This window comes from Schistocerca piceifrons, chromosome 2, assembly GCF_021461385.2.
Source record: "Schistocerca piceifrons isolate TAMUIC-IGC-003096 chromosome 2, iqSchPice1.1, whole genome shotgun sequence".
NCBI lineage: Eukaryota > Metazoa > Arthropoda > Insecta > Orthoptera > Acrididae > Schistocerca > Schistocerca piceifrons.
In genome coordinates, this window is record NC_060139.1 from 742,352,602 (window position 1) to 742,365,760 (window position 13,159).

The window sequence follows — 13,159 nt, forward strand, 5'->3', positions numbered from 1 at the left end:
ATGTTAAGGACTTAATGATTTAAGTAAACTACAGAAGACAGAATAAATAGTTACTGTAGAAACATTTGTAACAGGAACATAGACTGCACTGTGAAGCAGGGGTTATACATGACGGCTTCAGTAGTATCACATGTGGGCCATCATCGTCAGTTCTAGCTTTTTGTAAAATGCTTACAGCATTATCATTGGTGAGATGCATGTTTTTTCAATCTTACAAGTAAACAAGACTGTTGTGGTACTTATTTTGTAGTCTGGATGTTTGCCATAATTTTAACACAGAAAAAATATTAAAAGACACATGCTTTGTCAAAGATTTATTTATTGACAGATTAAGGATGCATAATGTATTCAGAAACCAATTATCAAGAGATTGTGGAAATATGTTGCCTTCATTGACATTAACATTGTAAGTGCAGATTGTGATCACTGTTTCTTACTGCAACTACCCAATAATTGAAAATGCATTATTCTAAATAACTCGTGTCATTTCCAGACATTCTGTTGAAGAGTCACATGTGATGTATTGACACTCTGATGATTGATATAAATAATAATTCCTCAAAGAATATTCTTTTTTCTCTCCAGTGAGTAATAATACGTCACTGCTAAATCACTCAACTGAAGATAGCCATTTAGTACTGGATAAATGGCAATAGACAATGCAAAGCAGCAGCCATGCAGTTAGTAAGCAGCATTCCAGGAGGTCCCAGTGGTAGCAGCAGTGACTGTTTGGCGCTGTCCTGGTCTGCAGGTGTTGGTATTGTTGGCAGCGCGTTGCTTGCGGTGGACTCGTAGATGCTTGGCCAAGTGGTCGGAGCGTGTAAATGCCTTTGCACAGGCAGGGCAACGGTATGGCTTGACACCTGCATGTGATCGCCGGTGGCGTGCCAGCTCGTCTGAGCGTGAGAAGCGCCACCCACAACCCGGCCATGAGCATGCAAATGGCTTCTCACCTGTGTGCCTGCAACAACCAACACACAGCATTTAGTAGCCTTAAGTCTTACTAGATAGCATACGTGACATACATATTAAGCGAATGTTGATGTCTTTTGTATAATCATAACTGATATTGATACTGCTGGAGATGTATTCAACATTTATGCTTATTACTAGAACTTAATTATCAGTGAAATGATGCACAGCGTCAAACAATGGCAACTACACAGCTACTGCACGCTTTATTCTGTACAACTGAGGTTGGCAGAGACCAATAACAAAAAAGTAGCTGCCTGAAGTCTTTCAACTTTTATCCATTCCGAAACAGGAAGCCCAGTTGCCAAGACAATGTGTGTGCATTGGCTTTTCTTTCACCAGGGGTGGTACCATGGTCTGAAACTGCAAAATGTGACGATAGATTCATAAGTATAGCAACTGACTGTGAAAAGACAACACTTTTTTATTTCACCATGCCAGTACTAGTAGTCACAAATCTTCTAATGCTACTGTTGTAAGTTTCAAGTAGCCACAGCATACAACAGTTAATATACAGCTAACTGAAGTGTTATATTACATATAATGTAGAAGACAAAGAAAAACAAGTTTCATGAATGATGGAATATTTTTGGGTTTCCAGTTAAAATGATTATTCAGTTGTGCAAACAATATTTTGACCTAGTCATCCTCTCACTTGCTTCTGCAAATGTTGAACTTATATGTGTTTACTGTATGGACCCCTATCAGACCAACATATTTTTTTGGTCTCTGTGAAAGCTGTGTGTTTTCATCTACATGTGTTGGTAATGTCCCCTACCCATAGTTAAGTTCCTATTGCTTGATATGCTCTTTCATTTATGTTCCTTTTTCTGTGACCATACAATTATTTTGCAAAATTCAAATCCCTCATTATGTTCAAACTCTGATGCATGAGATGGCTGTTGAGATCCAAGTAAATTCAGTGCTGAATCCTAAATCTCGCTTAAACTGAAATCTCGAGCCTTGGTCCTATTATGATTTCTTGGTTCACATCTGATATAAGTTTCATTTCTGTTGATCTTTCACTATATGTACTGGTTCTAACAGTGAAATATTCTCTGAGACAATTTTGCATATGTGAAGACACTCTGTTGCTCATATAATGATTATTAGTCAATAATGTGGCATAGAACTGAATACCTTTCAAATATCTAGGAATCTGTAAACTATCTTTTCATCAGCACATACAGTTTGCTCTAAGATCTTGCAACAGATAGGTATCAGTAATATTGGTCTGTAATTCTGTGCATCCCAACTTTTACCCTTTTTGTTAATGGGAGTGACCTGTGGTCTTTTCCAGTCATGGAAGACTATTCACTGTAGAAGAGATTCCCTACAAATATGAGGTTAAAATGGGTTATTCTGCATTGTATTCAATGTAAAATATAAATCAAATTCCATCAGTGCCTGGTGCCTTGTTCACTTTGCATAATCATAAACATTTGTCTCTGTGTGGCAGACAAAACTGAATATGGTAATATCCTCATGCATAAATACGTTTTTAATTTGTATTGTATTCACTTACGGACTTAACATATGACAGAGATTTTTTAGGATTTCCTGATAGATCTTTCACCAAGATTGGATTGTGGAAATAACTGTAGGCATCACATGTAGTCTTATTTATTGATGCAAGATTTGCTATTAAGTTTTCTATATCCATTTTCCTGTAGCCTCATTTGTGGTGAGAGAGTAGTTGTCCTTGTCTTTTCAGCATTCTTCAAATGGTACGATTAAATGAAGGTAGGTCTTTGCCAACTTTTATTACTTTACCTGGTTTATATTAATTTAGACCACAGTTTATAATGTCTTTTAACTTCAGCCATAGTTGTTCTGCATTTGTCAGATATGAACTAAATTATTTCATTTTAAAGAACTTAGTTCTTATTATAGGAAACAGCAATCTATAATTATTATAAATAAATTGGAAGCAGTCTTGATCGCATAAATTTTTTAATGTGGTGACCAATTTCGATCTTATTATAAGATCCTCTTCAGACCATAGATGTCTGCTGGAGGCGGTGGTGCATGGCTTGTCACGGAAGCTCAGCATTTGTTATGCACATGCATCTTGGAAGGATATGCGGTTCTCAGCGACAGTTAACTATACACAATTCACCGAATCGGTTTAAATGAGATGACAGTGGCTGCTATGACCAAGTTATTCTCCAGTGGTATGCTTCTCTTACATTCCAGTACAAAATCCATGGGTTGATGCATGGCATGACACTTGACAGTTACCTTCCTAGTGCTGACTGCTGGAATGATCACTTCATCCAGCACACATAGTCTCCACACACTCAGATGCGCATCTTCCTGTCCACAGTATCTCATCTAGTCTAGCATAATTCTCGAGTGACCACAATCTATAATTGCCTGAGAAGCTTTCAATAAGTCCCATCCGAGAATGACATCATGACTACACTCATGTAAGACAATGAATTCTAACGGCTCTGTATGGCCACTTATACTCACACGAATGGTACATCTTCCTGCAGGTTTTACATATTTCTCATTAACCACCTTCATCAGAAATGTTTTGTTGTCGACGAATACGGTTTTCTGCAACTGGCGATGGTACTTCTCCGAAATGACTGAATTTGATGCTCCAGAGTCCACAAGAGCTTGGGCTGGTTGGCCATCCATGAGGATATCGACGTAGTTTTGTATCATTTTTGTGGCAATCGACGGTGGAGGATTTTTCTCTTCAGCGGCCTCACCTCCAAGGAAGGTCGCACCCATTAGTTTTTCAGGTTGTGGTGGCTAGGTGATCGGCTGGAGCTTCTAAACGGCGATGGAGACCTTGATCGCCGTGTTGGGGAGCGTCCTCTCATGTGGCTAGCTTGCGGCCATGGTGATCTACATCATACTGCATCCACATCTTCTTGTTCATCTTCATCGTCTTGGAGTTGCCGTCGGCTAAGATCGGTCTGCTGCCTTCTGGTGTGGGCATCACCAAATATCTGCTGCCTTTCTCGACAATAGTGCACCACATGTCCTGGTCGTCCACAGGGGAAACATACTGGTTGGTTATCCTGGGTCACCCAGACGTCAGTCTTCCTTGGTGCCCAAACAGGTTTCTCATGCGGCATTGTAGGAATGTAACTCTGCCTGAGTCTCGACTTTTTTACCGTTGTAAAGGGAAATGAAGGACGAGAGATTTGGTTCAATGTCTGTTCTACTTCCTCCCTTATGACCTCTTGAAGTGTGTCTGTTTTTTGCTTGCTGTGCAATCCAAGTGCCTTCTGAACTTCCTTTCTCACTATCTGACGAAGAACACTTGTGAAATCAGTTGCTTCCTCCATCACAGACATCGATAAGACGCTTGGAAGCTGTACAAATTTCTTGCGTGTAATTCTTTTTTGATGCATTGTTTCGATATACTGGCACCATTTTATGAAGTCCTCTGCTGTCGAAACCTCCCTCAGCAACACCCTTCATGAGATCTGCAACCTTATCTTCCTCCTTCATTCTAGGATCCACTATTTTACACTGCTCCAACACGTCTTGAATGTAGGATGCTGTAGTTTCTCCTGGACGCTGTGCCCTTCACTTTAATTTATCTTCAGCCTTGCACTTCTGTCATTGCGTGTTGCCAAAATACTTGCGTAGTTCCACCTAGAATACTTCCCGGCTTGTGAACTTCTCCTCGTTGTTCTCAGCCAAACACACGGTGTCATCCCATTTGTTAAATTAGTCTATAGGCTCATATACCTTCAGTCACTTGTTTGGATCTATGCCATCGTCATCAGAGAACACGGAAGGATGTCTCATGTGGTGGCACACAGACGCTGTCATCGTAAAGTCCTCTTCTTCTTCTATCTCTGATAGATTGTGATCTGTGGAATATGGCTCAAACTCGGGTTTCTCGCCACGTAAACGGCGGCTCTGTCGTGGTCTGATGGGAGGCACTGTGTCATCGATAATGTGCGCTATCACAAGTTCCAATACTCCGCGCCTCCACCAAAATAATGTCACGTAGAAGAAGGTGTTATTACATGAATTACGAACACTAACTTCACTTAACGAAGGTTTATTCAGCACTTACACATACAAGAGCATGGAGCGAGCTGCCTCCGGCCAGAACACACACAGTATATACAGGGTAGTCCATTGATAGTGACCGGGCCAAATACCTCACGAAATAAGCATCAAACGAAAAAAACTACAAAGAACGAAACTCGTCTAGCTTGAAAGGGGAAACCAGATGGCGCTATGGTCGGCCCGCTAGATGGCGCTGCCATAGGTCAAACGGATATCAACTGCATTTATTTAAATGGGAACCCCCATTTTTTATTACATGTTCGTGTAGTACGTAAAGAAATATGAATGTTTTAGTTGGACCACTTTTTTTGCTTTGTGATAGATGGCGCTGTAATAGTCACAAACGTATAAGTACATGGTATCACGTAACATTCCGCCAGTACCGACGGTATTTGCTTCATGATACATTACCCGTATTAAAATGGGCTGTTTACCAATTGCGGAAAAGGTCGATATCGTGATGTATGGCTATTGTGACCAAAATGCCCAACGGGCGTGTGCTATGTATGCTGCTCGGTATCCTGGACGACATCATCCAAGTGTCCGGACCGTTCGCTGGATAGTTACGTTATTTAAGGAAACAGGAAGTGTTCAGCCACATGTGAAACGTCAACCACGACCTGTAACAATTGATGATGCCCAAGTAGGTGTTTTAGCTGCTGTCACGGCTAATCCGCACATCAGTAGCAGACAAATTGCGTGAGAATCAGGAATCTCAAAATGGTGTTGAGAATGCTACATGAACATTGATTGCGCCCGTACCATATTTCTATGCACCAGCAATTGCATGGCGACGACTTTGAACGTTGCGTACAGTTCTGCCACTGGGCACAAGAGAAATTACGGGACGATGGCAGATTTTTTGTACGCGTTCTATTTAGCGACGAAGCGTCATTCACCAACAGCGGTAACGTAAACCGGCATAATATGCACTATTGGGCAACGGAAAATCCACGATGGCTGCGACAAGTGGACCTTCAGCGACCTTGGCGGGTTAATGTATGGTGTGGTATTATGAGGGAAAGGATAACTGGCTCTCATTATATCGATGGCAATCTAAATGGTGCAATGTATGCTGATTTCCTACGTAATGTTCTACCGATGTTACTACAAGATGTTTCACTGCATGACAGAATGGCGATGTACTTCCAACATGATGGATGTCGGGGACATAGCTCGCGTGCAGTTGAAGCGGTATTGAACAGCATATTTCATGACAGGTGGATTGGTCGTCGAAGCACCGGATAGTTACGTTATTTAAGGAAACAGGTTAATGTATGGTCCGCACGTTCACGGGATCTGACGTCCCCAGATTTCTTTCTGTGGGGAAAGTTGAAGGATATTTGCTATCGTGATCCACCGAAAGCGCCTGACAACATGTATCAGCGCATTGTGAATGCATGTGCGAACATTACGGAAGGCAAACTACTCGCTGCTGTGAGGAATGTCGTTACACGTATTGCCAAATGCATTGAGGTTGACAGACATCATTTTGAGCATTTATTGCATTAATGTGGTATTTACAGGTATTCATGCTGTAATAGCATCCGTTCTCAGAAATGATACTTTCACAAAGGTACGTGTATCACATTGGAACACCCGAAATAAAATGTTCAAACATACCCACGTACTGTATTTTAATTTAAAAAACCTACCTGTTACCAACTGTTCGTCTAAAATTGTGAGCCATATGTTTATGAACATTACTGCGCCATCTATCACAAGGCAAAAACCGAGCGAGGTGGCGCAGTGGTTAGCACACTGGACTCACATTCGGGAGGACGACGGTTCAATCCCGTCTCCGGCAATCCTGATTTAGGTTTTCCGTGATTTCCGTAAATCGTTTCAGGCATATGCCGGGATGGTTCCTTTGAAAGGGCACGGTCGATTTCCTTCCCTCACCCGAGCTCTAATGACCTCGTTGTCGACGGGACGTTAAACACTGATCTCCTCCTCTTCCTCCTCCACAAAGCAAAAAAAGTGGTCCAACTAAAACATTCATATTTCTTTACATACTACACGAATATGTAATAAAAATGGGGCTTCCTATTTAAAAAAAAACAAAAAAAACGCAGTTGATATCCGTTTGAACTATGGCAACGCCATCTAGCGGGCCAACCATAGCGCCATCTGGTTTCCCCCTTCAAGCTAGACAATTTTCGTTCTTTGTAGTTTTTTCGTTTGACGCTTATTTCGTGAGATATTTGGACTGGTCATGATCAATGGACCACATTGTATACAGCTACAGAACATTCCAGTACAATGATTGTTGACAGTTGAGGATACTTCGAGAATGTACTTGAACCAAAAATAGAAATTATAATTGTACAGTCCAGGTGAGATTTGAACTCACGACCCTCCATGCAACAGTTTAGTATCATAACCACTGCACCATGGTGCTACTCAGCTTCTACCTCTAATATCATTCTGAAAACCAAATAAATAGGAGTGGAGTCCCGATTAGATACAGCAATCCCAACAATACCATTATTTCACACCTTGTAGTTTCCTTAAAGTTCCTTTCTCCGTAATATTGTACACATTCTTTCTTAGCTTAAATGTGTATTTTCGTGTACTTTACAATTTCATCAATCATTTCCAGGCTATGTATTGTCCATAAAGCCTCTGTTTCGGGTGACCCCTATGGCAACACGTGTAGGCCCAGGCAATATTTTCACAATATTCTTTCTTTTTGTTTCCGAAGTCACATTAGGACATATTTTATTCCATTTATATGTTTTGTCCCTCCTAATAAAAATACCAACAATGGAGAGTGGCTCTTCACGGTCATCATTTGAATCATGGACTTGATCAGAATCTGAATCGTGGTCACTTTGTGTGACCACTCTTCTTCCTCAGAGTCGTCATCGTTTTTGTTGTCTGGTAGAGAGTTGAAATCTGGACCCTCGTTGAGTAACCAATCAAGCTCTTTGTCTGCCAGCTTCCTCTCGCCCTGTACAGTGATATACCCGTTTGTTACGTGTTATCTTTTGATTCGTCTAAAAAGGAACTAAATAGAAGTGAAGGAAAAATTACTTACAGACTATGGTGTACTTTGTACACTAAGATGACACACTCGCAGTTTATTTTAAATTACTGTAGCTCACGTGAACCCATGACAACCCAACTTCTCACTGTGCTAGCTGAAACAATAATGCATGAATATGTAGGGGCTCGCTATTGTAAAACAACAATGCAACTTTGCACGACAATGCTATTTGCGGTTGGCGCACTTTATACACAGGCACGCCCGCTCAAGCACAGGAAAACGGATTGCTAAACATCTAAAACACTAGCAATGGTGCAGCTGATTTATTATATTCAAGTAGTAAAGGAAGAACTGGCAGTTATTTATGGTACCAAAAAAATCAATGTTTTCTTATACAGAACAAAATTCCACCTGGTCACATACCACAAGCCACTAATTTTGCTTTTACCTGAATGACCCATCCAGATAAAAAGCACAATAACTTCAGCAATGGTCTTTGTTATTGACAAAATTACCACTATTAGATCTGATGCTGTCAAACTGCTATATAGACCAATGCCCTTGTTCTGACGTGTCATATCTATTGACTAATTCTGCTCATGAGTTCAATAAGCTATGGGCACTTTATTTTTAGCTAGGTGAAAACATTAGGGACGTGCTGGATAAATAACCAGTGATGATCCAGGAGGTGACTACATAACAGAACGGGACCTCATTACTCCATAAAGTAGTATGTTATTAAGTTTGATTGGCTGGAGCATGTGCCAAAAGCTATGGAACTGGCACTGTGGATTTACTTTCATATGCACTATGGACTCAGTTTTCATGAGGAGGTAGTTCTGCTGGCGTCTAGAGTCTGAGCGACAGGCTGTGTTCCCAACTACATTTCAGCCTCATATCCTCAAGCTATTACATGTAGCACACTGAGTGATATACAGGCATTGAGAATGAAAGCATTGGCAATGAGTTAAGCATACTGGCTGAATTACTAATGGTACCATTGAATATATGGCCCCGGCTCAGCAAACTTGTGTGCAAAGCCATTCAGATTTGCCATGACAGTATTGTAACATCTGCTTCCAATCAGTCACAGAAGCATGTCAACATTCACTTTGGAGACTCATTTAACAACAACCTTCACTGTAGAGGGAATGCCACACATCAGCGTATATGCAATGGTCCATAGTTGCCATCAGCCAAATTCCATAGCTTTCACCACAGGAAGGCAATAACACATTGCTTGCCACTCCTTCGCATACTGTGTTATGTTTCAGAGCAGAATGGTTGGCCAGAACTTCCAAGATGATCTCTGAGGAAACCCTGACAAGCTTCCTTTTTTCATATAGATTCACCCAATATGTAGCCATGATGCAAGGGGTCATTGGTGATTATAAGAGACATAAAATGTTCAAAGTAGTGGCCAGACTTGAGTAACTCTTGTGACACTGTAGTTTGTTCCAGCTCTGTCAGCTAAATGATGTTACACCTCCGATATGACCACGTCAGCCGCTCGAGACTTCAGACTCCCACCGTTGCTGGCTGTGCTTTCCAGCCGGCCCAGATCCAGACTTCACACACTACCTGTCGAAGCTCCTCACCTCCACCTACACCATAGGCCTACCTTGCTGACACCATATGCAATGGACTATGGGGAATTTGTGGAGATTAGCCACTGCCCCAATTGTGAAAGTCCCATCTCTATTAGAAGAACAAGTCAAAGTGTTTCTGATTATGGCATCAGACTCCTATTTTCTTCCGTTTTGTTCGAATGAACTAAACTTGTATTCCTGCCGGAAATTTATTTAATAACTCTATTATTATCGCCAATTGCGAGTGCTAATATGACCTTATTATGAATGCTTTATTCTTTCGCTACAGATTTGAGCTAAGATTATTGTAATTTCCAAGTATTTCGCCGAAATACGGCTCAATTCTTTGTTATGTTCAAAACTGTAAGAATTATTCACAAAATGTTGGATTTCTGTACAAATTATTTACTTCGTTAAATAATAATTGCTTAATTTAGCATTTTCGCTTTCCTTTCGTAGCACCAGTCCCAAATTTCCAATTTATAAATGTTATAGATATTTCTTTACTACATTTTTTACAGTGCCAACGCGATACTCACGAGATTAAATCAAATTATTCTGAATTTCTCGCTAGGCGAGAAGACAATTAGAAATTTCCCTGAAATTACAAAAACATAAATTAACCGTTTTTCAGCATGCTGCTTGCCTACTGACCTTCACTTCAAGCAATAACGGTAAAAGAGTAAAATAAATTAAGAAGTGAAGGATAATATTGTGCGTTCAATAGTATTGTGTGCATTTTTTGATAAAAATAATTTTTATTGCAATGTCAAAAAACGTGGCGTGTGTGTGATACCTCTAATTATTCCACGTACTAATAGTTGTGTGTGAATATTTAAGTATTAAAGGTAACTAGTCTCATGCATATATTTAAATAATAGTAGAACAGAAAATCTAATTGGGATACATTAAGTTTGAAGAAATTTTGCTTACCAGTCATTCAATTACTGAACTATTGCCAATATACGTATATACCATACGCTTGTGTTACATCCATCGTAATTTACACTAGCAGAAGCGTAAATTTCCACAACTGTATAATAATATTCACCCATATTTATAAAATGTACTATAATCAAAAAGATTCAGTATACTTGACGCTCAAAACGAGTGGCTGCAACGTAAGAATAAGTGTGTATAAAAAAATTAAATTCCAATTCCTAATATAATATTTGTATTTCTATTTCTTATATCCATCCGATGTACTGTACCACGACGTGGAAGAAGGTCAACCAATCCTGTTTACGACAAACTGTACATCTCTACAGTAAAAACTCATTAAAAGGAATTTTTTTGCTCTGTCAAGATCGTAACTTTCTTCTATAGCATTTTTTCCTTTGATTCTCTACAAAAAGTAAAATCGTCGTTAGTTGTAGTTTAGCTCAGTGATTTTGGAAGGATGTATTAAGAAAAATCCAATTTGGCAAAAATCGACGTAAGATTGTTTTGCGTGTGAAGAGAACATAAAATGGCCGATTTGGGCGCACAATGATAAAAGAGCATCGTCAGGAAAATTATTTATTGTGTTAACATTATTTATTGTAATTTATGTATGTGTATTACTGTTAAATATTAACATTCGTGTGACGAATTTTTCCCAATTTTTCGAAATTTCATATTATGGTCAAAGCCGGTAAAAAAGAGAATTTACCAATTGAAACCATGGATTCACCATCAGATTTCGAAAATGAAGCGGTAAATCTAAATGATTCACTCATAGATATCACTGCAAATGAGTTAGAAAATCAAACCCCGGACTTGAACATGTCCACCGCGTATTCGGGTATTGCGCAAAATAACGAAATGGTCAATTTAATGGGACGACGGAAGACAGTACTGCGCTTGAACCGCTTACTGCTTTCTTGAAAAAGCAGCCGGAAAAAGAGAGGGAAGCTTTACGCGATCGCGAAAAGAAACAGGAACAATTAGACAAAAAATTAAAAAATGAAATAAAAACCGAATTAGCCAACATCAGGTCCGAGCTAATGAATATGAAGCAAGCGTATGCACCAATTTTGAGCCAAGTCAATAAACTGGACAGTGATATTGAAAACCTAAAAACTTCGCATTCCGCAATAAAGTCGGATGTGGAATCTCAAAATAAATAACCAAGAGATTTTGGATGAACTGCTAGAATCTCGCAAAAGGCAAATAAGTATTGGAATATCCAATTGGATAACCACTACAGAGACGGAAGTTGATGCAAAAATTAATGTTGCCGTCGACAACGCTGTGCAGCGCGTGCGGGAAGATGCATATGCGGAGGCGGGAAATGAACGCTCGCGTCCGAAATTTGGAGAAAACCGTATCGATGGACAGCAGAACGGAAATGAATTTTCCTATGCAACCGCCGAACGACGACAATGCACAAAAGACGACATTCGGGAATGAAATAATTTTCCAAACGCCCGACTTGTCGCCAGCAAAATGTAATTACGAAGACAAACGTATAATGAATTCAGCGAAAATTGAGCAAAGTCTACTCAGGCATCGCCATGTTCAAACATTTGCCGAGGACAAGAAGTCCATTCATCCAATTGTACTTATACGCGCATTCAGGAATGTCTTACCCAGATACTGGTCTGAATATCAAAAAATTCAGTGCGTTATGTCACACATCACTGGTGACGCGGCACTATGGGCCAGCGAAACCGCCGAACTATGTAATAAGCTCGCTGAATTCAAGAAATCTTTCCTTGCAAAATATTGGCCGACAGGACTCTAGGAACGTTTGCGCAAAGAAGTTTATACCCTGGAACTGCACAATCCGAAAAAAGGGAGCTTGCGCAAGTATTCTAAACGATACTGGCCTGAGCCTATCTCACATAAAGAAGTACTACGCATATTAAAGACAAAATTACCGATCAACCTTAGGGAGAAGTTAATAAATGTACCAGATGAAGATTTTGAGCATTTCCTTTCGGTGATCGACTCCTTAGATCTAATCCAAGAAGACACAAAGTCCTACCAAGCATTCACGAATAACTGCAACAATTGTCACAGCGTTGATAACCCGAGTAGTAATGAACAGAGTAAACTTAATCAGCACAGAAAAGGTCAGTACAACAAAACAAATGTGCCTGGTTACAATAATAATCCAAACCATGCTTCGAATGACGCGAACACCGGTTACATAGCCAGTAAATGGAATTATGGCGACAGTAACTCGGGAAACCGTACGAATCATAAGCGCAAGTTCAGAGATGGAAATAATTACCATGATAAAAGTCACCGTGGAAATCAATGGAGCAACAACAACAATCCTCCGATTCAGTCAAACACAAATGAACGGAACAAGAACCAATATCCGAATAGTAGTTACGGCAATCAATGGTCAAACCAGCAACCAATTTTGTGGTTCGGTAACCAGACGCCGAATATAATGCAAGCTGTGCCCGTCATTCCAAACACGAACAGTCAAAATCATATTGACAGTAGTCGTTCTACTGCGGCGCGAGTATGCGAAGTCGTAGAACAATCCGGCCAACAGCAACAATCAAACTAGAGCCGACCGTTCTGAACGGCCTACCGAGCACGGTCGGATCCAGAAGTGGAGGCAACCCCA

General features: G+C 40.2%; 1 protein-coding gene across 1 annotated transcript in view; it reads right to left on the reverse strand.

The window, feature by feature from the left end:
- Positions 1-329: 329 nt before the first annotated feature.
- The window catches only part of LOC124777652 (Krueppel-like factor 16), a 164,467-nt gene continuing 151,637 nt past the window's right edge, over positions 330-13,159 (reverse strand). Inside the window, exon 5 of the mRNA XM_047253132.1 lies at positions 330-961. Within this exon, the coding sequence (XP_047109088.1) occupies positions 682-961 (280 nt within the window). The 3' untranslated portion in view covers positions 330-681. The remainder of the gene's footprint in view (positions 962-13,159) is intronic.